At 38.8% G+C, this 24,514-nt stretch overlaps 1 protein-coding gene across 2 annotated transcripts in view; it reads left to right on the top strand.

Moving 5' to 3' along the window:
* Positions 1-5,582: 5,582 nt before the first annotated feature.
* Positions 5,583-24,514, top strand: part of LOC306860634 (intermembrane lipid transfer protein VPS13D-like) — a 48,472-nt gene continuing 29,540 nt past the window's right edge. For both annotated transcript variants that reach the window (XM_079402433.1, XM_079402432.1), the window contains exons 1-31: positions 5,583-6,073; positions 7,377-7,574; positions 7,671-7,748; positions 9,107-9,297; positions 9,713-9,793; positions 9,900-10,016; positions 10,103-10,207; positions 10,294-10,464; positions 11,022-11,122; positions 11,248-11,416; positions 11,539-11,640; positions 11,843-12,047; positions 12,219-12,401; positions 12,511-12,641; positions 12,767-12,833; positions 12,927-13,106; positions 13,193-13,323; positions 13,410-13,542; positions 13,649-15,901; positions 16,005-16,153; positions 16,235-17,317; positions 17,477-17,567; positions 17,652-17,778; positions 17,874-18,054; positions 18,994-19,176; positions 20,282-20,432; positions 20,605-20,818; positions 20,933-21,104; positions 23,253-23,368; positions 23,459-23,671; positions 23,751-24,022. In XM_079402433.1, coding sequence (XP_079258559.1) covers positions 7,478-7,574; positions 7,671-7,748; positions 9,107-9,297; positions 9,713-9,793; positions 9,900-10,016; positions 10,103-10,207; positions 10,294-10,464; positions 11,022-11,122; positions 11,248-11,416; positions 11,539-11,640; positions 11,843-12,047; positions 12,219-12,401; positions 12,511-12,641; positions 12,767-12,833; positions 12,927-13,106; positions 13,193-13,323; positions 13,410-13,542; positions 13,649-15,901; positions 16,005-16,153; positions 16,235-17,317; positions 17,477-17,567; positions 17,652-17,778; positions 17,874-18,054; positions 18,994-19,176; positions 20,282-20,432; positions 20,605-20,818; positions 20,933-21,104; positions 23,253-23,368; positions 23,459-23,671; positions 23,751-24,022 — 7,447 coding nt within the window. In that variant the 5' untranslated portion in view covers positions 5,583-6,073; positions 7,377-7,477. The remainder of the gene's footprint in view (positions 6,074-7,376; positions 7,575-7,670; positions 7,749-9,106; positions 9,298-9,712; positions 9,794-9,899; positions 10,017-10,102; positions 10,208-10,293; positions 10,465-11,021; positions 11,123-11,247; positions 11,417-11,538; positions 11,641-11,842; positions 12,048-12,218; positions 12,402-12,510; positions 12,642-12,766; positions 12,834-12,926; positions 13,107-13,192; positions 13,324-13,409; positions 13,543-13,648; positions 15,902-16,004; positions 16,154-16,234; positions 17,318-17,476; positions 17,568-17,651; positions 17,779-17,873; positions 18,055-18,993; positions 19,177-20,281; positions 20,433-20,604; positions 20,819-20,932; positions 21,105-23,252; positions 23,369-23,458; positions 23,672-23,750; positions 24,023-24,514) is intronic.

The following is a 24,514-nucleotide window of genomic DNA, read 5'->3' as shown; positions in this document are numbered from 1 at the left end:
AGCAAAAGAACCAAAACCCACAACGACACTGGCCAAACAAAAGGATAAAAACGACAGATCATATGCATGTTTTTGCCACAAAATTGCGTTTTATTATGTACATCTCTCCTACTCGCTCTCCCTCACAGACTAATGTTGCTGATTTATTTATTCTGCGTGTATTTTTATTTATTTATTTATTTTAGCCTTCGTTACGGTTTAAAATTACTTGTTGGAATTAGCAACTGATGCGTTGGATTAGATGCGGAAGAAATAATCCTCCTCACAATAGCGATTTAAGTAGAAAAACCGGACGAATGCTTTGAAAGATATTATAGTATAAGTGGAATAATTGACTTCGGTCCGTTGAATTATTAGAAAAATAATGCACACCCCACCATTATTTTTCTAATAATTCAACGGACCGAAGTAAATTATTCCTTTTTTTTTTTTTTTTTTTTTTTCGGCCTGTCAGTAACACAGATAACACATGACAGTACGTATGTGTAGCTATGCTATCATCATTCACAGCCTTTTTTTTTTTTTTTTTATATATTTTTTTTAATATATTTATTTATTTATTTTTTTAATTAATTAATTAATTAAATTTTATATACCCTTTTATTTAACCATACTATGACCGACAAGACCAGGGGACAGAGAAAACAAGAGAGAGAAAGAAAAAAAAAATAAATAATAATAATAATAATAATAATACAAAATAATAATAATAATAATTATAATGATAATAATAAAAATAATAATAATAATAATAAAAAAAAAAAGGAATTAGAAAACAAAACAAACAAAAAAAAAAAATTGTGGATAAAGTCAACAGAGAAGGGGGAGAGAGAGAGAAAAAAAAGAGAATGGGGGATAGAGAGAGAGAGGAAAAAAAAAAAAAAAAACAGACAATTTGCTTCGATACCTGCTGACAAAAAGAGAAAACAACAGAAGACACAACAGAAGACACAACATCAGAGAAACTGCAGCAACAACCAACATCTGTATGAATCACAATAAATTCTAAATGTTAAATGTTATTGAGCAACACGCATAACTAATATTACAAAATAAGTTTTGAAGCAACAGCAGATCAGAACAATGTGTGTCTGTGAGCACCCGTTTTTACACCAATGTGAATGCTTGAGTGTACACCTGTGTGTGTGAGCGCGCTTGTGTTCATAAGGTTCCTCCATGTAAATGTTTAATAGTGTGTGTGTGGGGAACAACAGCCCCATCCCGCAAGGCATGAAGCAGGCATGGAAGAGACCCAGGCCCCAAACATCCGGAGGCCCCCCAGGGCACGGGACCCCCAGGGGAACCACCGCAGGGACAACTGCGGCCCCCACCCAGAAAAGGGCAGAGGAGAGCCCGAAGGTGGGACATCCGACAGCCACAGTATAGACACCCCAGGGTGCCGTGGCGGCAAGCCCGCAGGCTCCGCCGGCAGCCGACCACACCAGGGCAGACCGAGCCCTGGGCCCGGAGATCCAAGGGCCCCCCACCCCCCAACCGGGGCCCAGCAAGGCCAGTAGGGCCAGGCCCCGCCAAGCGACCGCCGAGAGTGGGCCAGCGCTCACCCGAGCATCCTGCCCCGGCGCGAGAAACCACCAACGCACCGGCGGCATCCTCCACCGGCAGGGCATGGTGGTGGGGTGGGGGTCGACTGAGATAATGAGTGAGGTGGAGTCTAAGGCCCGACCTGACACATAGACGTAGACGAACAAGCACACATATACACAAGCATACGTTCCCACCCTCATGCACGCAACGAATATTCTCACCCTCGCCCCACATGTAGACACACAAAAATGGACATGGTACCCACACTCACACTCCCTATATGCACTCTATACTCCTAGATCCAGGCACCACCACCCCCAGAGGGGTAATCAGCGCCCGATCCCGGAGCTGAACCCCCTTCGCTCTGGCGTGGGGACAGGAAGACCACCCCGGTCCCCGCAGCAGCAGAGAAGACCACCAGCCCAGACCCCGACCGGGCGGCCAGCTCATCCTCACAGCCCCCGGCCCCGGACAGAGAACAGAGAACAGGGGTGTGAGAAAAAGAAAAAGAAAAAAAAGACCCCATGCTTCACCTCACCCGCTCAAATGTAGTGTTGGTGTGTGTTGTTCTAAGGTGCTTTAAAACAGGGGTGCTTTAAAACAGGGGAGGGGCACCCTCCACAAGCTTGTGTCAGCTCGTCCCCTCCCTAGAGCCCTCAATGTCTATGTGCAACTTAAAATTGAGAAGTGGGCACTGGCACCAGAGGGAAGGCTGAATGAACAGACCGCCCTCCGGATGCCATTCAGTGTGCCCACCCCCAAGGCCCTATATGTATGTGTCATGTGACAGTAAGTAATGAGAATGTCTAAGCTGTAATGTGTGATTGAGATGCAGGTGGCCACGAGGAGACAGAGGAGTACCACCTCCCCCGCATCCCAGCGACACACCCGCACCTCAAAACCCTACCTATGTGTTGGTGTGATGGAGCGGGAGAAGTGAAGCCTTAGGGATGGGGAGGAAAGCATCAGAGGGGGCAAAATACCCCCCCCCCCTTTGGAGCCAGCTCCCCCGCTGACCCCCATAGGCACCCCCATTACCCCAAATCTGCCCAGGGCGGGGGGCCCAGGCCCATCCAGACCAGGGCCCATGGCAGCCCGGGGCGGCCCACCAGACCCCACAGCAGAGGAAAAACTACCCCACCCCATCACTCATTCAACTCCCAGACTACATAAGACAATAAGACACCCAGGTTAAGCCCGTTTTCCCTGCCTCTATTGGATCCCCCCCGCGGAGGCACCGATGTGTCGAAGAACCCCACACCAGGGCCGGGCCCAAGCGCATGCACCAACCCATGCTCCCGGCGGCACACCAACCAGGACCCAAGCCCCCCAGGCCCAGCCGTAACCCCAACCGGGAGGCAGAGCGCCCCCAGAACCCCAAGCCCCCCCGGACCAACCCTGGAACAGTGCAGCCGCCAGGCCGGCAACCTACGTCCGCCGGCACAGGCATCCCCAGTAGCGCCGCATGCAGCCGCCAGAAAAACAGCACCAAAACAGAAGTAAATTATTCCTTACATAAATATATAGGCCTACATGTAAAACATGTAGCCTACATATTTTCAAAATATATGCTGTATGTATGCGTATTTATTTATACATAATAATAAATATACACAGTACACACACATACCTATAGCTATCATGTAAACAAAAACTTTTATTTTGGGTGCGATTAATCATTTGACAGCACTAATAGGTATATATATATATATATATATATATATATATATATATATATATATCTGCTGCGTTATAATGATTTGGAGCTGTGGCTTTTTTGATCAGAGAAATATGTAGATAATAGAATACAATTAGCGATATAAGCATGCATTTAAATGCACGCTTGTTTAAAGCATAAAACTCTGACTAATTTATGCATCTTGGTAGGCTACATGTGACTTGGTAGAATAGATAAATTACCAGCCAACGAGGACAGGTCCCAAATCCTGTGCTGCTCATGGCAATATTATTCCATTTCAGTGGTTGATTTTAATGATAATTATATGTACTTCCCATAAAACAGATGTATTTCCAGATATCAAAAATAAAGAAAATTAATATATTAAAACACAAAAAATTGATTATAACATTTATTTACATAGAAATATTTGTATACATTTCAAATTATTTTTTTTTTTTACATATTTCATTAATATATAAATACATTGGGGATTTTTATTTTTTGCATTTACCCAAAATATATTCTGAAATTAGAAATATCTTTTCTTGCCTCTTGATGTACATTACATTTTTAGCAAAAGAAAGTTTAAACAATCTAAAAATATATATTTCTTAAACGGCAGTTTACAACATATATATTTAGTGTACATTTTAAATCTATTTTGAAATGTATTTTTTGACATATGGGTTTTGTGAAAACTACCATTTGATATCCAAAGTAAAAACCTGATTTTGAAGCAAAACTAGCTGGGAGCCACTGGTTTGGTTACAGACAGTTATATTCAGGTTAAGTTATACAGCTGTATGTATATTTTTAACCTTCAAAAGAGATATTTATGCTTAAAGACTAGTATGTGATGGCAAGAATCTCTATAATGCATGATCATGTTAAGCAAAATACAGAGTGACAGAATATGTAATCTCAATTGTGAACTCCAGGAGGGAGGGGAGAAAAAAGAGCTATAGACTGAAAGAAGAGTATGAGCACTGCCCCCACTCCAGTGTCCAGATGTGGAGTTTTAAAGGGCTATGAGCTGAACAGATGGCCTTCTATGCTATTGTAGGCAGGCTGGGATTATGTGGTCACACACGACCAGTCAGGGGGGTGCAGAGCTCAACATGTGCTAGGATTATTGTTATTGTATGTGCTCAGCAGAAGAGTGGTGTATTTCATCTCAAGATATATATGGCAAACAGTTCTCATGTCTACTTGCCTCCTGAAATGGGACAACAACCCCTACGGCCTCTGGAAGTCCTGGCACGGCGTAGGGATTACACTGGATATAGGGTCTGCATGGATTACATCGCTTAGTGCATTTTGTCAGATCTAATGAATTCGTGGGATCGCTGTAGTAAAGTTTAGTAATTAGAGATGCATAATCACGTTGCTGCTTGACAGAGATAAATGAGATAGATATAATGATTATTAAATATAATAACCCAGCACAGTGCAATTAATAATACATTTGTATAAATTATTGCGTGTGAGCGTTATAAACTAGGCAGTATGATCGAGAGGTAAAGAATAATAATAATTTGAGTTCAATAAAAAGTTCCTTTAAACCAACTCGATTAACCAGTAAATGTAAATTCAAAGTTGTTCATCATCAACATAATTTTACACCATATAAAAATTTATTATTATTGTTGTACTGTATCCATCACATAGGCTAAGCCTGACATGCATTATTTTATCTATCTATCATCTATCTATCTATCTATCTATCTATCTATCTATCTATCTATCTATCTATCTATATATGTGTGTGTGTTCTATTAAATCATGAATCATATTATACATGTATTTTATTAATATTAAATACATTATAAATATTTTTATTGCTAGTGTTTGTGGATTTAATTGTGAAATGGACCAATTTTGAAAGCAGTTTTATGGATTTTTTGAAGAAAATTTGAAGTCTTAAGTTAAACTGTATTTTTGTATGAATCTAGTAATCGAATATAATACGACATAGTAAATCGATTATATTTAAATGGTAGATAAATTATTCTTACCTCGAAATGTTGTCATTTGGCCAACTTGATGAAGTTGACTAGCACTGCCGCCACTTTACTCGCCACTCTTCCGCCCCCATATGTAGGAAACAGGAACTGCACCCATAGAAAATGATATGACTGCGCATAATAATAATAGGTCGATCTGATATCGTCTCGCGATTTGTTACTGTGTCTAATTTCTCAAGATTCCATATTTGCGCCATCACAGAAAAAATAGCCCATCGGTAATTAATGTGTTATTAAACCGACCTCCAAACGCTAGATGTCACATGGCGACCATTTACCCCAATGACGTAGGTAGAAATCGCTTTGTTTTGGCACGTGACCGGAAGCGTCGCAGGTTCCAGGAAGCGTTTCATGAATTCAGTTTGACATGTTGGAAGTTGAGAGATGAGCGCAGAGGACCCATGATAAACTGTGTCTACAGGTCAGGGCGCATTTCACAAGAGACTCGGACCAACACAGAACTAGATTACGGACTGTGACCGGTTACTCTGTCCAGTTGTGTTTCATGTCTTAAAGTTGGCAGGCAGTTGTCGCGCAATGCTAAAGGACGAGCGCACATGCTAGCGCTGCCCCGGTGTCCCTACCTTTGAGTCACAGAGAGCCGTGCTGTTTTGTTCGTCACAAACAGTAGTTTGTTTTCGTTTGTGGTTGTCAGCTGCGGTGTCTTATGTAAGGGTCTTTAAAAAGAAAGGAGATATTTTACTTTCTTTTTAGCCAGCGAGGAGGACTTTGCTTGGCTTGGACAGTGGAGATTTTAACTTAATTTGGACTGAAATGATCATAGACTGCGGTTGACCGAGGAGCAGACGGTCTCAAAACAATGGTAAGTTTTCTGCATAGTTAGTTCACTTAAAAACGAATTTTCTGTCATTGTTGACTCACTATCATGAGTTGCTAAATGAAAGCCTCACTTTCACTTTCATTGAATAGGAAAAGATGCATTTAAAGTGACTGACTCCCACGTTTTTGCTGTGCAAACTGTGGAAATTGTCTGGCAGATATTCAGAAAAATCTCTTATATTGGTCTTAGTCTGTTTGTTTTAGTGTGGCAAATAATTTAGGATAGTGTTTCTAAACCAGGGAGCCAGGGTCCAGGGTCCACTAGGGGGCCTCACGAAACGTCCTGGCCTCAAGATGATTTCAAATTAGACAAAGCAAGCATTAAACTCCTGATATTATTTGCTTAGGAGTCAGAGTTGTGATTCTGTGTGTTCAAAACACTCAGAGGACAATTAGTGTGAATTTTTCATAACGACCTATAGATATTATATTTATTTTTTATAATATTTATTCTTTGTAATTTTGTAGTTTGATGGCATTTCATGATACTACACAACATTCATCATGTATAATATTAAATAATGTAAATAATTAGATTATTTTCAATTTATACAGTGTTTAAATAAAAAAAAATATAGCAGGTATTTAAAATTCAATCCATGTAAGGCAGATTGGTTCCATCCGGTGGGAGAAATAAAGAAAATTATATGTAATACCATGGTGTAATTACTTTTATTAGATTCACATTTGGATATATATTTAGACATGAAATGCTACTTCATTATGGCTGTTCTGTAGATTGTAGGCCCAAAATAATAATCTGTATTTTTTTGTTTGGTCATTTTTGACAATGAAGATCACAAGTGTGATAATTTATTTGTAAAGACCAGTTAGCTATTTCTAATGTCCACAATTTTTTTTAGACTTTTTTTTTTTTTTTTTTGTCATAAGTTTTGTACCTGTCCAATGAAGTATAATAAAAAATAATAAAAAACAGCTAAAAGAAAAGGCATTTCTTTTTTCTTTTTTTCACTCCCTCAACAACTAAACAATTTTAGGTGTGATTTCTAGACCTGGAAAAGTCATGTAAATTAATAAAATCTTATAACTCCATGGGCATTTTTGTAATGAATTTTCATTTTTCCATTCCAAGCTCAAAAATATTTTATTGTGTAAAAAGTCCTTTATCTTTATCCAATAAATCACGAACAACTTAGATAAGTCAAGGGGCCTTCAAATATTGTTGATGGCAATAGGGGGCCTTCAAGTCAAAAAGGTTGAGAACCACTGATTTAGGAGCACTGCGATAAACTTTGTGTTTTGTTTGTGTTTCTTTGACTCCTCAGACTTCAGATGACTGGAGTGAACGCTAACTGTGAAGTTCATCGCCTGCTAGGATTTACTTTAACTGACTAATCCCAGTGCACTCTTCCCTTCCCTTCTTATAATGTTGGAGGGACTTGTTGCCTGGGTGCTCAACACATATCTGGGCAAATATGTGAGCAACCTTAACACTGACCAGCTCTCTATTGCTCTTCTCAAAGGTATTGAATACATTTGTTTTATTCTGTGCTAATTGGAGCTTACTGTGTCTGTGTTGTGTAGTCATTTTGTGAAGCATGCATTTTGTTTTGATCCAGGGGCAGTGGAGTTGGAGAACCTCCCACTAAGAAAAGATGCTCTCCGAGGATTTGATCTGCCCTTTGAGGTTAAAGCAGGTTAGTGGTAGTCCAGCCTTTTGGGCTGTAACCAGTTAGAGATTCAGTAAGTAATTTGTTTGTTTTGCTGGCTGATGTGACAGTCACCTTGGACTTTATACTACACATGTAAGCGTGCCCTTATGGAAATACCCTGCTTATTAATTTATTAAACAACAAAATAAAAGTGTCTGTTTATAGAGAGGCTTTTCAAGATAAAGTGAGCAGTTATTCAGCTGGTCATGACTTATGTTATCCCAGCATGTGACATGGACTAACCTTATTTTGAGTAAATTAGCTTTTCCTTGGCCAGTGATAAGTGGAGTATTGATGTTGTGTTTGTATTCCATTTTAAGTAATTTTTATGTTTTAGGCATTAATCTTAGTGCATCTTTAAACCTAAATTGGATGCTTATATTGGGTGTCTTTGCACAAACATCGTATATGCTAGCTAAGGGTTAGGTATTTGCATCTTGTGATCTTAATTGTGGGTATTAAGGAAACTCAAGCACAGCAGAAGTATGTCAGAACAGGATTATATGGATATTCTTCTGCTGTGACGATGATATTTGAGAACATGTTTTTTTATTCTTAGATTTAGGAATTATCAGTTTGTCAATGGTATTAATAGACATAAATATTATTAAATATTACACTACTGTTCAAAAGTTTGTATCAGTAAGGTTTGATACTTTTGTTCAGCAAGATGCAATACATTGATCAAAAATGACAGAAAATATATTAATAATGTGACAAAAGAAGACAAAAGCCTTTTGAACTTTTTATTCAGTAAACAATCCTAAAAAAAACGGTATCACAGTTTACACAAAATATTTAGCACAACTATTATCAACATCGATAATAATGGTCACACTTTATTTTAAGGTCCAATTCTTGCCATTAGAAAACCATTAACTATGACTTTTGCCTCAATAAACTTCTAATTAATAATTAGTAAGGTAGTTGTTAAGTTTAGGTATTATGCAAGATTATATGGTCATGCAGAATATGCGCTTTATAAGAACCAATAAACAGCCAATATGTTAATAATAGGCATGCTAATAAGCAACTAGTTAATAATGAGAATTAGTCCCTATACTAAAGATTTTACCATAATTAATGTTTCTGGAGCAGCAAATCAGCATGATTTCCTAAGGATTATGTGACACTGAAGACTGAAGTAATGGCTGCTGAAATTTCTGCAAAATATATATATTCAAAATAGATAATTGGGTTATTTTAAATTGTAAAAATCTTTAACAATAATACTGTTTTTACTATAGTTTAATCAAGTAAATGAGCATAAGAGATGTCTTCCAAAAATTTAAAAACTTTTGAACACTGGTGTGCATGCAAAATTCTGTGTTTTTTTTTTTCAGGTGTCATTGGGAAGATCACCCTCCAGATTCCTTTTTATCGGCCGCACAGTGACCCATGGGTCATCTGCATGTCCCAGCTGAACCTGATTATTGGCCCTGCCCTCCCACAGGAATATGATGAGGTGCGAGAAAGAGAAGCTGAAAGAGAGCAGAAGAAACAGCTGCTCAAGGCACTAGAGGACAAGTGGAAGGTACAGGATGTTACAAAATGTCATTGAATTTAAGTAGTTAAATGCTGATGTTTTTCATATTTTACTTGTGTACTAGTGCACATATACATTGACTGTAAGTTATTTATTTGTCTGTTCCATGCTATTTGATTTGTTTTCTAATGCTGATTATTTATTTATCTATTTTAGCCACTATGCTTTAAAAATACAAATTTTTGCTATTGAAATGATTAAAATTAGATCAAGCACTCACAGTTCTAAAGATTTCTTTTTAATGAAGCTTTAAATTGTATTTATTTTATTTATATTAATATTTCACTGTTGTTTTTAATGCTTGCTTTTTGTGCTGTGATCTATGAATCACTTTGAACTTTTTATATATAAAATGCACAATTCAATTATGTGTGTTTTTAATAATTGTTTTGTATTTTATCAGAGTGAATGTGAGCAGAAAGGAGAATCTTACTGGTACTCTGCCACAGCGTCTGTTGTGACTAGAATAGTTGAGAATATAGAGGTAATTTTCAGTATTGTCATAGTTACTTCTTTCCGTGCACTCTGCTGTTGTTATAGTTTAATTTCAGAAATAAGTATTCATTTTGCTATTCTGTATATGTCATTAGTTGAAAATTCAAGGTGTCCACTTACGATTTGAAGATGATTTCTCCAACCCTGAGAAGCCATATGCCTTTGGTGTTTGTATCAAGAATGTATCTGCACAGAACTGCTCTAAAGAACCAGTGAGTAATCCATATTATTTGGTATCTTCATGAAGTGGCTCTGTCTTTACATGTTGGAACATGAAAAGTAAACTCTTCATTCACAGGCTCAGAAGCTTATTCGTCAGAAAGAACTGGAAATTGGTGAATTCAGTGTGTACTGGGACACGGAGTGCACCATGCTTGGAGATCTACCCTCAACAGACTTACAGGTTGATTTTTTATAATGTAAGGACACTCAATAGCACAAAGGCTAGTGGTTCTTATGAACTTTTTCTCGATCAATTATCTGTTACAGGAGATGATGAGTAAATATATTCAGAGCCGTGAGTATCAGTATATATTTGAGCCAGTATGTGCCTCTGTGCTGGTGAGGAGGAATGCCTCTAAAGAGCCGCTACGATCTCGTAACACACCTCGCATTGAGGGCCAAGTGCAATTGGAACCCCTCTCACTTCGTCTGTCACAGGTAACATTTTTTTTTTTTTTTTTTTTTTTTTTTTTAGGTCCCATATGTGGACCTTTTCTTTTAGGCTGTTTTCTGGCACTCCAAGGAATATTGGCCCGACATTACATGTAAACTTGAGCACTTTTTGTTGTTTGATTGATTTGTGCGATGATGTCCCCTTTTATATCTGCTTCAATGTGAACATCAATCAAAAGTAGTTACTTGTAACTGTTTCCTTTTCTGGGTGACTTTAACAAAACTCTGATTGGTTAATTTAAAATATGCGGTAACACTTTATTTTAGGGTCTCTTAACTAGAATATTAGCCATCTGTTAGTAGTAATTATGCACAAATTAATGCCTTATTCTACATGACCTTATTCAACATCCCTAACTATTAATAAGCAGCAAATTAGGAATTTATTGAGGGAAAAGTCATAGTTAATAGTGAATAAGTGTTTTCTATATAGTGAATAAGTGTTCTAAAGTGTTACCAAAAATACTACATGTGAAACTTCTTTTAGTTTTGTTTTTACTGTGTAACTCACATTTATGTTTTAAATTGATGCTTGTTTACAGGTTCAGTATCAGCAGATGATGGCATTCCTTAAAGAACTGGACCGACGAGAAAGGGAAATGCTTTTTCGGAAGTGGAGACCAAGACATCCCATTTCTGGAAAGTAATGAGATTTCTTTTTTTCTATTACAAACAAGCCTAAATATGTTTTGAAATAAGCTTTAAAAACCTCTTAATAGGTCATGTTGATTAAAACCTGAAAAACATTTTGTTTCACAATGGTTGAAGCTGTCGACAGTGGTGGATGTTTGCCATTAATGCCAACCTGAATGAGGCCAGAGAACAGCGCAGGCAGGGAAACTGGGACTTTGCACTGCACAGGGCGCGTGATGCCAAACTCTACACTAGTCTGTATATCCAGAGGCTTAAGGGCATTACTTTGAGTCCACAGGAGGAGGTAAGAATTATGGATTTACAGGATTAAAGAGTTAGATTGCCACAGTGTCTCTATTCACCTTTGCATAAGTGGTTCTTAAGTTTGAAATCTTAATTTGTAATCTGTGTCTCTCGCACCAATAGTGTGCGTTAGAGAGGATCGAAGATGAACAAACACTGGAGGAGTTGCAGATTCTCCGGGACACTGTTTATGTCTCCTTCCGCAAACATGAGGAAATTGCAGAGGCAAGCTGAGATGACTTAATTTAGTGGCACAGTTGAAAATGTCAGAGTTGAACGTCATGGCTGATATTGTGTAGCCTAATATTGAAGAAATAATAAAAAAAAAATGTATTATCAATATAATCACTGTCCATACATTTGTTAAATCCAGTCTCACTTAACACTAATTAATCATGTATTTTATTCATCCCTCATATCCATTTAGAGTCTACGAGAGCCTATGATAAATGAGACCCCAGCCTCCTCTCCCTCAGGCTCTATACCTAAAAGTGGGAGTTCTGGCATGATACAGTATCTGCAGTCTTGGTTCCCAGGCTGGGGTGGCTGGTATGGGGGAAGTGAAAGAGGGCCAGATGGACAACCAGTTTCAGATGACCTTCTACCTGGCACTGCCCAGTGGGAAATTCTTGGTGAGTCTTCCATCAATGTTACCTGGAAAAAGGATTTGTAATGATGATTTTTAAATAATTTCCGCAGGTACTAATTTCTTACAAATATCTGTTTGTAATAAATTACATTTATATAGAACATTTTCATAGTATTATGCACCATGTATCAAGTTCCTTCTCTCCTCCAAACAGCTGAGACAGATGATCTCTTTGATCCTTTGGAGGATTCACAAACACTGAATACCTTTACAAGAAGGGATCATCTCTTTGCTCGGTTGGACTTTATCCTTGAGAAAGCAGCTGTCACTCTGTACCATCAAGACAATATGAAACCTCTTTTGAATGAGAGCGGGGTTATTCAGCTAGAGTTTTCAGGTTTTATATAATATATATATAAATATATATATATATATATTTACTTATTGCAATAGTCTCAATGGTTTAGAATCAATTTTGAAGGTTGATTTTTAATTTTGCTTCACAGGTGTGAAGATCGGAGTCGAGTCTCTTCCTCGCTCAGAGTCTTCATTACTCACAGTGAAACTTGGTGGGCTGTTTCTTCGTGATCTCACTACCCAGGGCTCCATCTTTCCTGTCCTTGTTTCACCAAAACCAGTTCGTTTTTTTTCTCACATTTAAATTTAGTTGTTGCCATTGAACAGTAATCTGCATGTGCTGAAAATATCTGTGACAGAAATATAACTATAATAATTTATTTCATAACTTTTCTATATTTTAAGGACAAGGTTGCTGTTGCTATCAGTCAGCCTTTTGGCCAGACTAACTGCACAGAAATGAGCAATCTATGTGAGTAATAAATTAAAGCATATATCTGTTGTATGAAAATACAAATAAATGTCTATGAGGGCTGATTAAGAACTTCTTATTTTGTCTTTTCAGCTTCCGATGTGGAATCATCAGCACCGCCTGTCTTTGAGATGATTTATGAACGTAATCCAATAAGGAGCAAATTTGAGAGGAGACTGGAGGTCAATACCAGTCCTCTCAATATCATTTATAACCCTCAGGCTATCAAGAAAGTGGCTGAGTTTTTCTACAAAGGAAGGGTTCACACCTCGGGTGCGCAGGATAAGCATCCATCTTAAATTAGTTTGAATTGGTTTTGTGAAATATCAGTTCATTATGGTTTATATCACATTTTTCAGGTTTTGGATATCAGTCTGAGTTGGAGCTGAGAGTGGCTGAAGCAGCCAGGAGGCAATACAACAAGCTGAAGATGCAAACCAAGGCAGAAATCAGACAAACCATTGATCAGCTGCTAGTTGGAGAGTTCATTGTAAGAGAGGACTTTATTTAATTGCAATCAGTTACAGTCTCAATTAGATATTAAGTAATAATTCTGCTGTGGTTTTTCTTTCACAGGAGAACAGTAAACATTGGACTATGAAATTAGATATATGTGCTCCTCAAGTCATCTTCCCAGATGATTTTCAGTCTGAAGACCCCATGCTAGTTGTGGTAGACCTTGGGCGAATTCTTCTTACTAATTCCCAAGGTAACTGGTTCTGGTCAAATCAAATTTTCTGCTGTAGCCTTTCCATACATTCTGAATTTATTGCAGTTGATGGCAACTTGTGACATTTTTATTTGTCCTCCCACAGAAGATCATAAAACAAATCCTAAGACCTCTCAGACAGAAGGAGAAAGTGATGAAGAATTCCAGACACCATTAGCAACACCTCCTGGTACTCCACCTCCAGAGAAAGAGGTGGATGTCAAAGGTCAAGAGAGGCCCTTTGATATTACCAGCCTTAAGTCAACAGAAGGTGCCCAAATTGTCAGTAAAAACCTATATGAGAAGTACTCCTTGTCTTTCAATGACCTCCAGATCATGGTTGGTCACTATAAAGACAACTGGAAGCATCTACAGGACAGTGAAGTGGGCCCCACTCATGTGGTGGAGAAATTCAATGTCCTACTGCAGCTAGAGCAAAGACTACGATACACATCAGACCCTCAGTTTCCAGGGGCTGTTCTCTCAGGAACACTACCAGACCTTAAAGTGCACATCAACCTGGAGAAGATGACTGCCCTGAGAAGCTGCCTGGCTAGACTTGGTAATTCAGGGGCAGATGGAGGTGACAGACAGGGGGAGAACCTCAAATCCCCTGACCCTCTTATACTTCGTCATGAGAAGATCTTTCAGAGGGAAGATAGTGATTGGAAGCTCCAGAGTTCTGATAAAAATCTTACCAAGAGTGTGATGACACTTGAGCAACATACTAGAGAAGTGCTTGTGGAATCTAGACTTCTCCTTGTAGAGTTTAACATCAATTACATGCAACTTGGCATTGAAAGTGGAGGCCGGTATATATCTGTTCTGAAAGTATTTGGAACAAATGCACATTTTGTAAAACGACCTTATGATGCCATGGTTTCCCTCACAGTCCATGGGCTCTACCTTGTGGACACATTGCAGACGTATGGCTCTGACTTTGATCTTCTTGTTGCATCTCATAAACACTTAAGTTTTGATGTTCCTACTGGAAGTCTGAGAGAGAGCCAGCCCACTTCACCTGTCTCACCAGACGGTAAATCTCCAGAACTGCCAGGTCTGCACAGGGACTCCGCAGATCTTGATTTTGACAAGGCATCTCCACGGGGCTCTCCCCTGAGAGACCAGGAGGCACTCATTAAGTTGGAATACCAGTTTGTCAGCTCAGACTGCCCGTCTATGAACTTGGACAGCTCTCTTCAGGTCACCTCCATGCAGGTCAACAACCTGGATATCATCCTTAACCCTGAAACCATAGTAGAGCTTTTAAAATTCCTTCAGCAATCTTTCCCCAAAGATGAAATCTCTCCAGCACAACAGCTACCACCACTGCCTAATGGAGAAGAGAACGAGGAGACCTTTCAGTCCACTTATGTCCAGAATAAGGAGTTAACTGTTGAAATTCACAGGTTAAACTTGCTGCTTTTACGAACAGTTACCACCGGGACTGTTTTAGGAGGTGAGAAAAAAGGCGTGAAAATTGCTACTGCCTGTATAAATGGCACAAAAGTCAATGTTTCAATGGGAAGTCGATTGGATGTCAATGGTTCTCTAGGATGCATTCAGCTCGTAGACTTGACTCAGGAAGGTGGCACAAGTCAGTTTGTGGTCAGTATTGGAAGTGTAGAAGACAGCTCCTCTACAGATGGTGTGGCATTTTTTTCCAATGCTGGCATGGCTCCCTCTGAAGCTTTAAGTTTCCGTTTTATGGAAAAATCTCAGGGAGAATGCTCCCTCCAACTTCATATGGCATCTTTACACTATAACCACTCAGCAAAGTTCCTGAAAGAGCTCAGTTTATCAGCAAATGAAGTAGAAGACAACTTCCGGTCTTTGCTGAAAACTGCAGCTACAAAGGTCTCTACTGTATTGGCAACGAAAACAGCAGAGTACAGTGGTATGGTGTCTCTCTTTGAGAACCCACACAGAAGATCTAGGAGGCAGAGTCAGTGTAACTGGACACTTGACCCATTTGAGGAAGACTATTTCTGTGTCCCTGAAAAGGAACCAGGCTTGGATTCTTTTATGGTCAAGCTGACTCTAGATGTCAGTATAGAATCCCCAGTTGTGTCTATTCCTAGAAAACCTGGTCACCCTGAGTTGCTTGTAGGACATTTAGGGAGCATAAGAATTCAAAACTTTGTTACAGGGCATGACTCAGAAGGGGAGAAACTGCAGGTTAAAGTGAAAGATATAAGACTCTATTCAGTCAACACAAGCAACTTGGTTTTAAGAAAAGGAGCACAACTTAACAGCAACGCCACCTCTGGACCCTCACCTTCTCATGGTGGCAACATTAATCTGAACGAGACACAATTTACGCGACATGACTTCTTCGACTACTTGAGCCGAGGAAAAGGTTAGTTGGAAATAAAATTTGATGAATTCATGAAGCTTTTCCCCCTTCTTTATATTGAAGTCCTTTCAAGGCACATCTACATCTCTACGTCTTCTTCTTTCAGCATTTCATATTCTAAAAGATGCCACCATCCAGCTCACTGTTGAGAAATTCCCTGTTGATGAAAACTTGCACTTTAACTTCTCAAGTGAAGAACCTAACCAGAGAACTGGGCTAATGAAAGTGGAAGGCAGATTTGTTGACGCTATTCAGGTAAAGCACTACACAAATGCATACGTTGTCTCTTTATCATTTATAAATTCCATGTTTTTAAATAGTCATATTTTCTGTCAGGTGTGTCTGTGTAAGCCTGTGTATGAGCAGGTCCTTCAGACTCTCGATAATCTCTCCTTCATTGAAGATCAGAGAGTAACGCCCAGTCAGCCCCCCACACCACCACCTCCCACGCCTTCCTCCACTAAACCACATCGCTTCCCTGACCTGCAAGGTGGACTCTTTGCTCGTGACCCTCCTCATGTTGGCCTTTCTTACTCCGCATTGTCGTCATCCCTTTCAGCAACACGTCCACTGCAAAATGAGAGCCCCCCTCTCCAACCTCCCTCTTTTACCCAAGTGAGGGCCATCTTTCGGGTCTCTGAGCTGCAAGTGCAATTGAGCGGAGACCTTAGCCAGGGATGTCAAGGGTTGGTCAGTCTGCGCTTTCAAGACCTGGAGGGGGACTTCACCAAAGATCATCCCCATTCAGTCTCCATCCAACTAACCCTTCACTCCTTGTTAATGGAAGACCTGCTAGAGCAAAACCCTGAATCAAAGTACAAACACCTCATGGTGTCCAGAGGTGCTCCAAAGCCCTCCACCTTCAGTCCAAAAGAATACCTGTCACAATCTTGCCCAACAACATCCAATGTTCTATCCACAGAAATGCCCCGTTCTCTTCCAGCACAATTTGAAGAGGCACAGAATGTTTTCCAATTCTATCAAAGGCACCCCAGTACACCATCTGCATCCAGTCGGAAGAACAAGAAGGATGCAGAGTGCCCCAGTACCCCTCCTCCATCTCCATCTCGCCATACTCCGTCTCCACACTCACGGCCAGACTTTGATGATTCTTTGGTACATATCAACGTGCTAATGGTTGATAGGCGGCACCCAGAGTTTAAGACACGATATGGCAGTATTGGCCGTAGTGTGGATGTGGACTTCAACTGCCTTGATATTCTCATCACACTGCAAACCTGGGTAATGATTCTAGACTTCTTTGGCATCGGCTCTACTGCTAATAACCATGCTGTGAAAGTGCCTACCACCACACCTCAGCCTACACCTGAACACTCACTGGAAAATAGTACCCTCAATGATCTGGGAGATTTGTATACAGAGATTGAGGAAAGGGTCAATACAAAGCTGGATTTAAAGGTACAGTAGAAATAATGCCAGAAATTATAATAATTATATCAATTAATAAATGTTTTAAAAATAATATATAATAAACAACATATTTTTCCTTACATTAAAAAAAAATTATGGACAATATAAACTTGACTTGTGAAAATGACGTTTGTACTTCCTCAACAGGTTCACTCTTTATCACTGGTACTAAGGAAGAAATCCAACGAGCTTGCTAAAGCTAGTGTCTCTAAACTGTTTACGCATATGGAAATGATTGGTGTGTATAATTATAATAATATTTGTTAAAATCTGAAAAAAGCTTTTTCTGAAAACGTATGTTTTATGCACACCACTACTTTAGATGGAGATCTGGCATTGCAAGGAAGTCTGGGAAGTTTGTCATTGAGTGATTTGACACCCCACGGGCATCTATACAGAGAGCGATTCACAACACACGGTGGAGATGCCCTTGTCTATGACATACACAAGTATTTTCTTCCTTTTGTCTGTCATTTTATTCATGCATATTACATACAGTTCCACATTTTGACACATTTAATTTTGACATTGCCTCTATCTCTAGGTATGGTGAACCTGACCACTGTTTGCAGCGGGAATATGATATGAAGGTGTCTCTTCAGATGGCCTCAGTACAGTATGTCCATACCCAGCGCTTCCAGGCTGAGGTGGTGGCCTTCATCCAGCACTTCACACAGCTACAGGATGTTCTGGGCAGGCAAAGAGCAGCCGTTGAGGGTCAGGCTGTAAGGGCCCATTTTAATTCTGTTTGTTCAGTTGAAAACTTTAGACCGAATAAATTGAAAAGTTGAGATAGCATACTTAAATTTTATTTGGCCTATCCTTGTGTCTGCTTTGTATAACCTAGTGTAAATGATGCATGTATCCCAGGGAAAACAGACCAGCCATTGCTGCTCAGATAACCATTTGGGTAATCAGCTGTATGTACTCAATCCTTCCCTGCAGAGACAAAATAGAGTTATACGAGTTGTCAACACCCATTTCCTTCAAACTGGAGACACTGGTGATGAGGCTGGACACTGAGCTGTCTGTCCTGGCTCTAATCCCCTCTTATATACCTACAGGGTAGAGAATCAGCAGTTACCTATTAGGACATTCTCGTGTCTTGCTCTCAGTCCTTTTTCTGCTTTGCATTACCAATTTGCATTTACTTAACAGGTTTTTGTTGATTTGATTAATTAATCTTACATCAATGTTATCTTGTAAATGGGTTGGTTTTCTTTGAAGTGTTTTGAAATGTCCAGATGTGTAGGTCAAATTAGATTTTTTTTTTTTTGCTTTCACAGATAATTGTTTTGTTCTGGGTTTGTTAGACAATATGGTTTTTGTACATTCTTGATATAGCTAATCAAAATGTTGTGCTTTTCAAACCAGTTAGGGCTGTGCTAAGATGTTAGAATGCTAACTGAAAACAAGCTTTTAGCTTTGAAGTCAAATGAACGACTTTGTACTGAGTTTGTCTACACATGATGAACAGAAAATGTAAAACACTGTCATGTTGTTTACCTTAATATAATCACTTTCACTTAATATAATCACTTTTTTAAATCAACATTTAAAAATATATGACTTTATTCGGACATGTAGTGAGATTAATTCTAGGCCGTCATGACATTGCAGTGATCTTTAAAGGGGATTGTTTTAATTCACCTTCTACCCTACAGGTGCATGAGCGCCCACAGCGAGCTGCTCGTGTGCTGCTGGACATTGAGGCAGGTGCTCCTGTCCTCTTGATCCCAGAGAGCTCCCGCTCTGAACGCCTCATAGTGGCCAACCTGGGCCAACTCCGAGTGCGTAACCGCTTCCTGCCTGCTGGCACTCATGGCACCTTCTCTCTCAGAGATAAGGTAGAGAAACTTACAATGGCACATACCTTTTTCCCTTCTCTGGTGAGTCCTACCATCACCATATACACACTACACAACCACTCTGCACATGTGGGATGCATTTAAGGAGCATTTTACTGTCGGTTTGCTGCAATCTGAGAATGATTTCATAATGTGAAAAGACTTGGGTGCGGGGAAACGCATTGAGGGTTGATAGCATAAATTTAATTTCTCAAACAAGCATTGAGGAAAGTGCTTCATGGATGTAGTCCCATTCTTTACTCTGCATGGTAAAGGGTCACAGTTTTTTAGTATAGAAAAATTATATTAGTATGAATTCACCTTTAATTTAATCCCTGTGTGGTTGTCTACAGTTTGTGTGAATATGAGACCCAAATTAACAACAACATTTTATGAACATTAACATTCATCTTATTGTTTGTGTTTGAAGAATTTGATTTTGCATGCTAATTCATACAAGGATCCCTCACATTATAAGGTATTAGGGAATGCTAATCTGATGTGTGTTTTTTATTTGGTAATATGATGATGTCCCTTCTCTCTTTTCTTTTTTCATGACTTATGCAAGGAGTTTCACATTGAGTAAATTCCATTTGAATTTCCAATTCAGTGAAATTTAATGTAATTATCACCCAAAATGACAACTATTTCATTATTTACTCACTTGTACATTTTATGTATGCTGACTTTTATTTATTTATTTATTTATTTGCATTTGTATGGCAAAGATCTATGCAAACATTATTGACATTATGTAAATAATGAATTTTCATTTCTGGGTGAACTATACCTTTATTTTATATTAAAAGTGAGCCATGCATGTCTTTGAAGATTAGCAATGTATTTGTGAATTTAAAGTAATTATCCTACATGAGTGAAATATGGTGGAATTGATGCGAACACTGTTTTCTATGTCAGTCTTTTGGCTGCAGTGCACTCTGAACTAAGCTCACACTTTTGTTAGTATCTTTTAAATCGTAATGTTTTAATCTTGTTTCCAATTAAATTTCTATACTGCTTTTTATAAATAACAATTCATATTTTGGTTGCAATTTTAAAGTGATCTCTCTTTGGCTGTTTATTAACATAATAATAATTCCTGAAGGATCGAGTGAAGGATGCCCAGTCTGCCTCGGATGCTGGAAAGACTAGTGATAAAAAGTCTTCAAGTTCCAGCACAACTTCTGGATTTACCCTGGGCAGACCCCAGCCCGGCCTCGAATGCATCCCGGAAGCAGATGTGCCATTGAATCCAGGTCAGTACCCAGAATCTGAGATGTGCTTTATTGTGGTGATACAAATAGGGTGCAACTGATCCCAAAGTGTTGTAATAAAAGCATTTTTACTGGTGGACTAATTCTTTGGACCCTTCTGTATGTTTATATCTGCCTGAACTCTTTTGGTAACTGACATGCCCTTTTGTTACAGAAGACCATGTATGTCTCCTGGACTGTATAGCTCTGGACCTTCAGGAGATGGACATATTTGCAGCAGAGCGGCTGCCCTGTGAGCCATGGGACAGTGTTGGAAAGCATCTGGAAACAGACTTGATCTTTCCATCTTACGCAGTGCGCAGGAGTGGAGAGAGGCTGCTAAAGGAGCGCTGCCATCTAAAGCTGAAAGTAGAGCGCAACCTTGACAAGTCAGTCAGCTATCCTTATGTCTCTTAAGCTTTTCTGCCTTATTCAAACATTACTCCCAGTTTAGGTTTTATTTGTCTTTGTTTTGAACGCGTTTCATTTCCACCTTGTCTTAGGGAACTAAGTCATGCTGTCCCGGATATGTCCATCCATGGCAGCCTGTCTTCTGTCCACTGCTCCCTAGACCTGGAGAGGTATCAGCTGATCCGCGGACTCTTGGAGCACAACCTGGGAGAGCCTGTGGAGGAGTTCCTCAGACCTTACAATCTCCAAGACCCCAGCACCTATGTAAGCTTATTACAGCAGCTATGCTGATGCTCTTTTTGCAGTGGGAACACTTTTGGTATATTGCCACCATTTAAAACAGGGTTCGTACAAGGTGCTTGAAGTGCTTGAAGTACTTGATTTTGACTTTTTGAAATTTAAGTCCTGGAAAACCCTTGAAAACAGCCATATTTATGAAAAGGTACTTTAAAAGTACTTGAAATTTTAAAAGGCAGTATACATGAAATTAGTGTTCATATTAGTTTTTTATTAAAAACAACATTTTCACGCAAAATTAACAATGCTGCGTTTGTTAATTATGATCATTTCTCCCGGCCTTTGGGAGCGCATGAGATCTTGCGATATTTCAGCTTGCATTATATTGCTCTGTCTTTTATTGCATGTGTGGTTCGTTTGGGTTTAATTTGGGAACGCATATAAATTCTGACGTGCTTTGTGTTGCACTGTTATCATTTACAAGCGTGAAACGTGTCTCCATCGCAGCAGCTCAGTCCACAAACTCTTCCTCAGCATATGCTGGCGTTTGGGTTGCTTAACGTTCATCTGGGAAAACAGTGCGTGTTATCTGTGCAGATTTGTAATGTAAATCATTTACAAACCTATGCCAACACAGGAGAATACATCAACACATTTCTAAACATGCGATTTGTTCAACGCTATCTAACGGCAATTCGTACGTATTTTACGAGATGGCTAATTCGTACGAATTCATATGACCTCACTCTAAACCCTGTCACTGTCTAAACCCCAGTGATGGTAGGTTTAGGGGCGGGGTTAGGTGTAGGTCATTCACATTCGTACGAATTAGCCACCTCGTAAAATATGTACGAATTGCCGTGAGATCGGGCTGGATTTGTTGTACATCGCGATTTCAAAATAAAAGTCGCTCTGAGTTTGCTTGTGTTAAATGGATTTAAACGTCATTGAATAATGCTTGAAATTGAAACATTGGCGCCCTCTGCAGGAATTTGTTATAATACATAATGTACTTAAGTTGGTATATTCATATTATATATAGGCAATTAGGCATATTACATTATGCATTTTAACAGTTTTGTTCAATAAAACCATGTAATTACTTGGATTTGATACTTTATTTGAACCAATTACGATTGCCTCATCGTTAGTTTATATATAAATAATCATATTAAAGCCTCTTTTTCACTTAGGTTTATTTTTATTACTAAAAGTTATCAGATTACTCAATTGTCAAAATAATCAGAAGATTTCTTGATTACCAAAATAATTGCTAGTTATGGCCCTAGATCAGTTATAGCATTTCAAAATACAACTTCATTGTTTTGTGATTAAAAGACAAATGTTTTGCAATTGAAAATTTCTTAAAAGTAGTATTAAAATATTCTCTCATTCTAGTGAACCAAGTCTCTGTATTTTGTCTTATTTTATGAGTTTATTGTCACACCCCTAGCGTCTATAAGTGTATGATATAGCTTTTATTCTTCAGGTCAATCATGTATTCATAAAATAATAGGAAAGTGTACTTTGCCGTAGTATAGTTTTAAATGTTAAAGTGGCCATAGTCACTGCATGCTTTGCTTGAGCTGTACTTAATTTGTACCATTGTTTTATTAGTTTATGTATTATAATTTGAAAGATAATAACAGTATTCTTTGATAAGTGAGATCTCTGATTTTAGTCCTTGAAAACCAAAACATTTGTGCTTAAAGTCCTTGGAAGTCCTGGAATTTCATTTTGCAACTTCTGTACGAACCCTGTTAAAAGAAATGACCCTTTATTTTAAAAATATCACTGACCACTGATATAATATAAATTATGGAGAATTTATTAAAAAGTAATTTACAGGCTTGCAGACCTTTGACAATGTATTAATTGTAATTATAACAGGCATTTATAGTGACTTTTAGCTTTCAGAACAACAGTTAATAAAAATGCAAAATTACCACTATCAATAAGGGTTTCAATCACAATGAAACTGTGATTAACAAGAAAAATAAAAAATGGCCTTATTGCTGACAACTGAATAGCTAATTTCTTTATTCTTCCCCCATCGCTTCCTCTCCCCTCTTAAACAGTCTTATCTGTACTAAAGGCAAAAGTTTTAGTTATTTTTAAAGATTTCCAGGCTTTCTAGGCCATTAACAATGTAATAATACAAGTATCATCTTGCAGACCGTGTTAAGTGGTGATGTGTACACATCCCTGTCTCTTCTGGTGGACATGAAGGACGTCAGTCTGGAGTTACTGGACAACCCTAAATCCACAGGCCATAACCGCTCCTTGGCCAGGTACTTCTTTGTTTGATATGTTTTATTTATTTGCACTGTTTTTATAGACCATAGGGATAACTAATGTGCTTACTCTTTTACTCCTAAAAGGTTTGACTTTATGAAATCGAAGCTCCTGTTTGAGAGTTTCTCTAATAGCTCCAAGTCTGTGAATCTGGTGTCTCATTCACTCCTGGCACATGACACGCGATTCACTGGGAGCAGTGGACCCACAGAAGGGAAACGCAATGAGTTTGATTGTGTTCTCCAGCCATCCAGGACCGGTGCTAACCGAGCCTCACTGCAGCTGGAGCTACATTACAGGTCTGGGGCCGCCACTGAAAGCATTTAAATGCATCTAAAGAGTAAATGCTTATTCTGTCATATATTCTCTCTCTCACAGATCTACACGGGACTCCTCATGCTTCACTGTGGTTTTAAACAATCTGCGAGTTTTCCTCATTTTTGATTGGCTACAGCTGGTGAGGGACTTTCTGCACATGCCTGCAGAAAAAGGAGCAGCACCTACCCACCAGCGCTGGCCTAGTGGCAGCAGCGACCAAGGCGGCACAGGAGCCGTCATGCCCAAAACAGTCAAGAGCGGCGTGGTCACTAAACGATCCACTGTGCCAGTCACTCAAGATAAACATCTGGAGGTCAAAATCAATGTGACAGGTAACATCTTTACAATACTGTGTATTGTAAAGTCCTGACATTTTTGGACGCACAAATTTTACAATAGTGATGTATAAAATTTGTTTAATTAGATCTGTGCTTTTCTTGATTAGATCAAAAATTCAAAAGCTACAGTCAAACCAAAAATTATTCAGTCACCAGATATAATTTTTTTTATATAAATATTTTTTTACTAGTGGGTGCAGGACACAATAGTTTATGTAAGTGAGGATTTCAAAATAAAGTAAACCTGTGACATATTATACCCCCAAATTCTCCATACAGTGGACTACCTGTAAAATTGATAAATATTTGGGATCAAAAATTATTCAGACACCTTACTATGTTTTGCTTAAGTGTTTTTTCTTTAATTGCTAATGTAACTCTTTTTTTATACCACAGACTGATCAAAATTAAGCATTGCTTGGTAATTGGTTTACCTAAATTGGTATTATCTAATTGTGTACTGACAGCTATTCAACCTAATTCAAT

The sequence above is a fragment of the Barbus barbus genome (assembly GCF_936440315.1).
Source record: "Barbus barbus genome assembly, chromosome: 41".
NCBI classification, from domain to species: Eukaryota; Metazoa; Chordata; class Actinopteri; order Cypriniformes; family Cyprinidae; genus Barbus; species Barbus barbus.
This window is presented reverse-complemented; position numbering and strand designations above follow the sequence as displayed.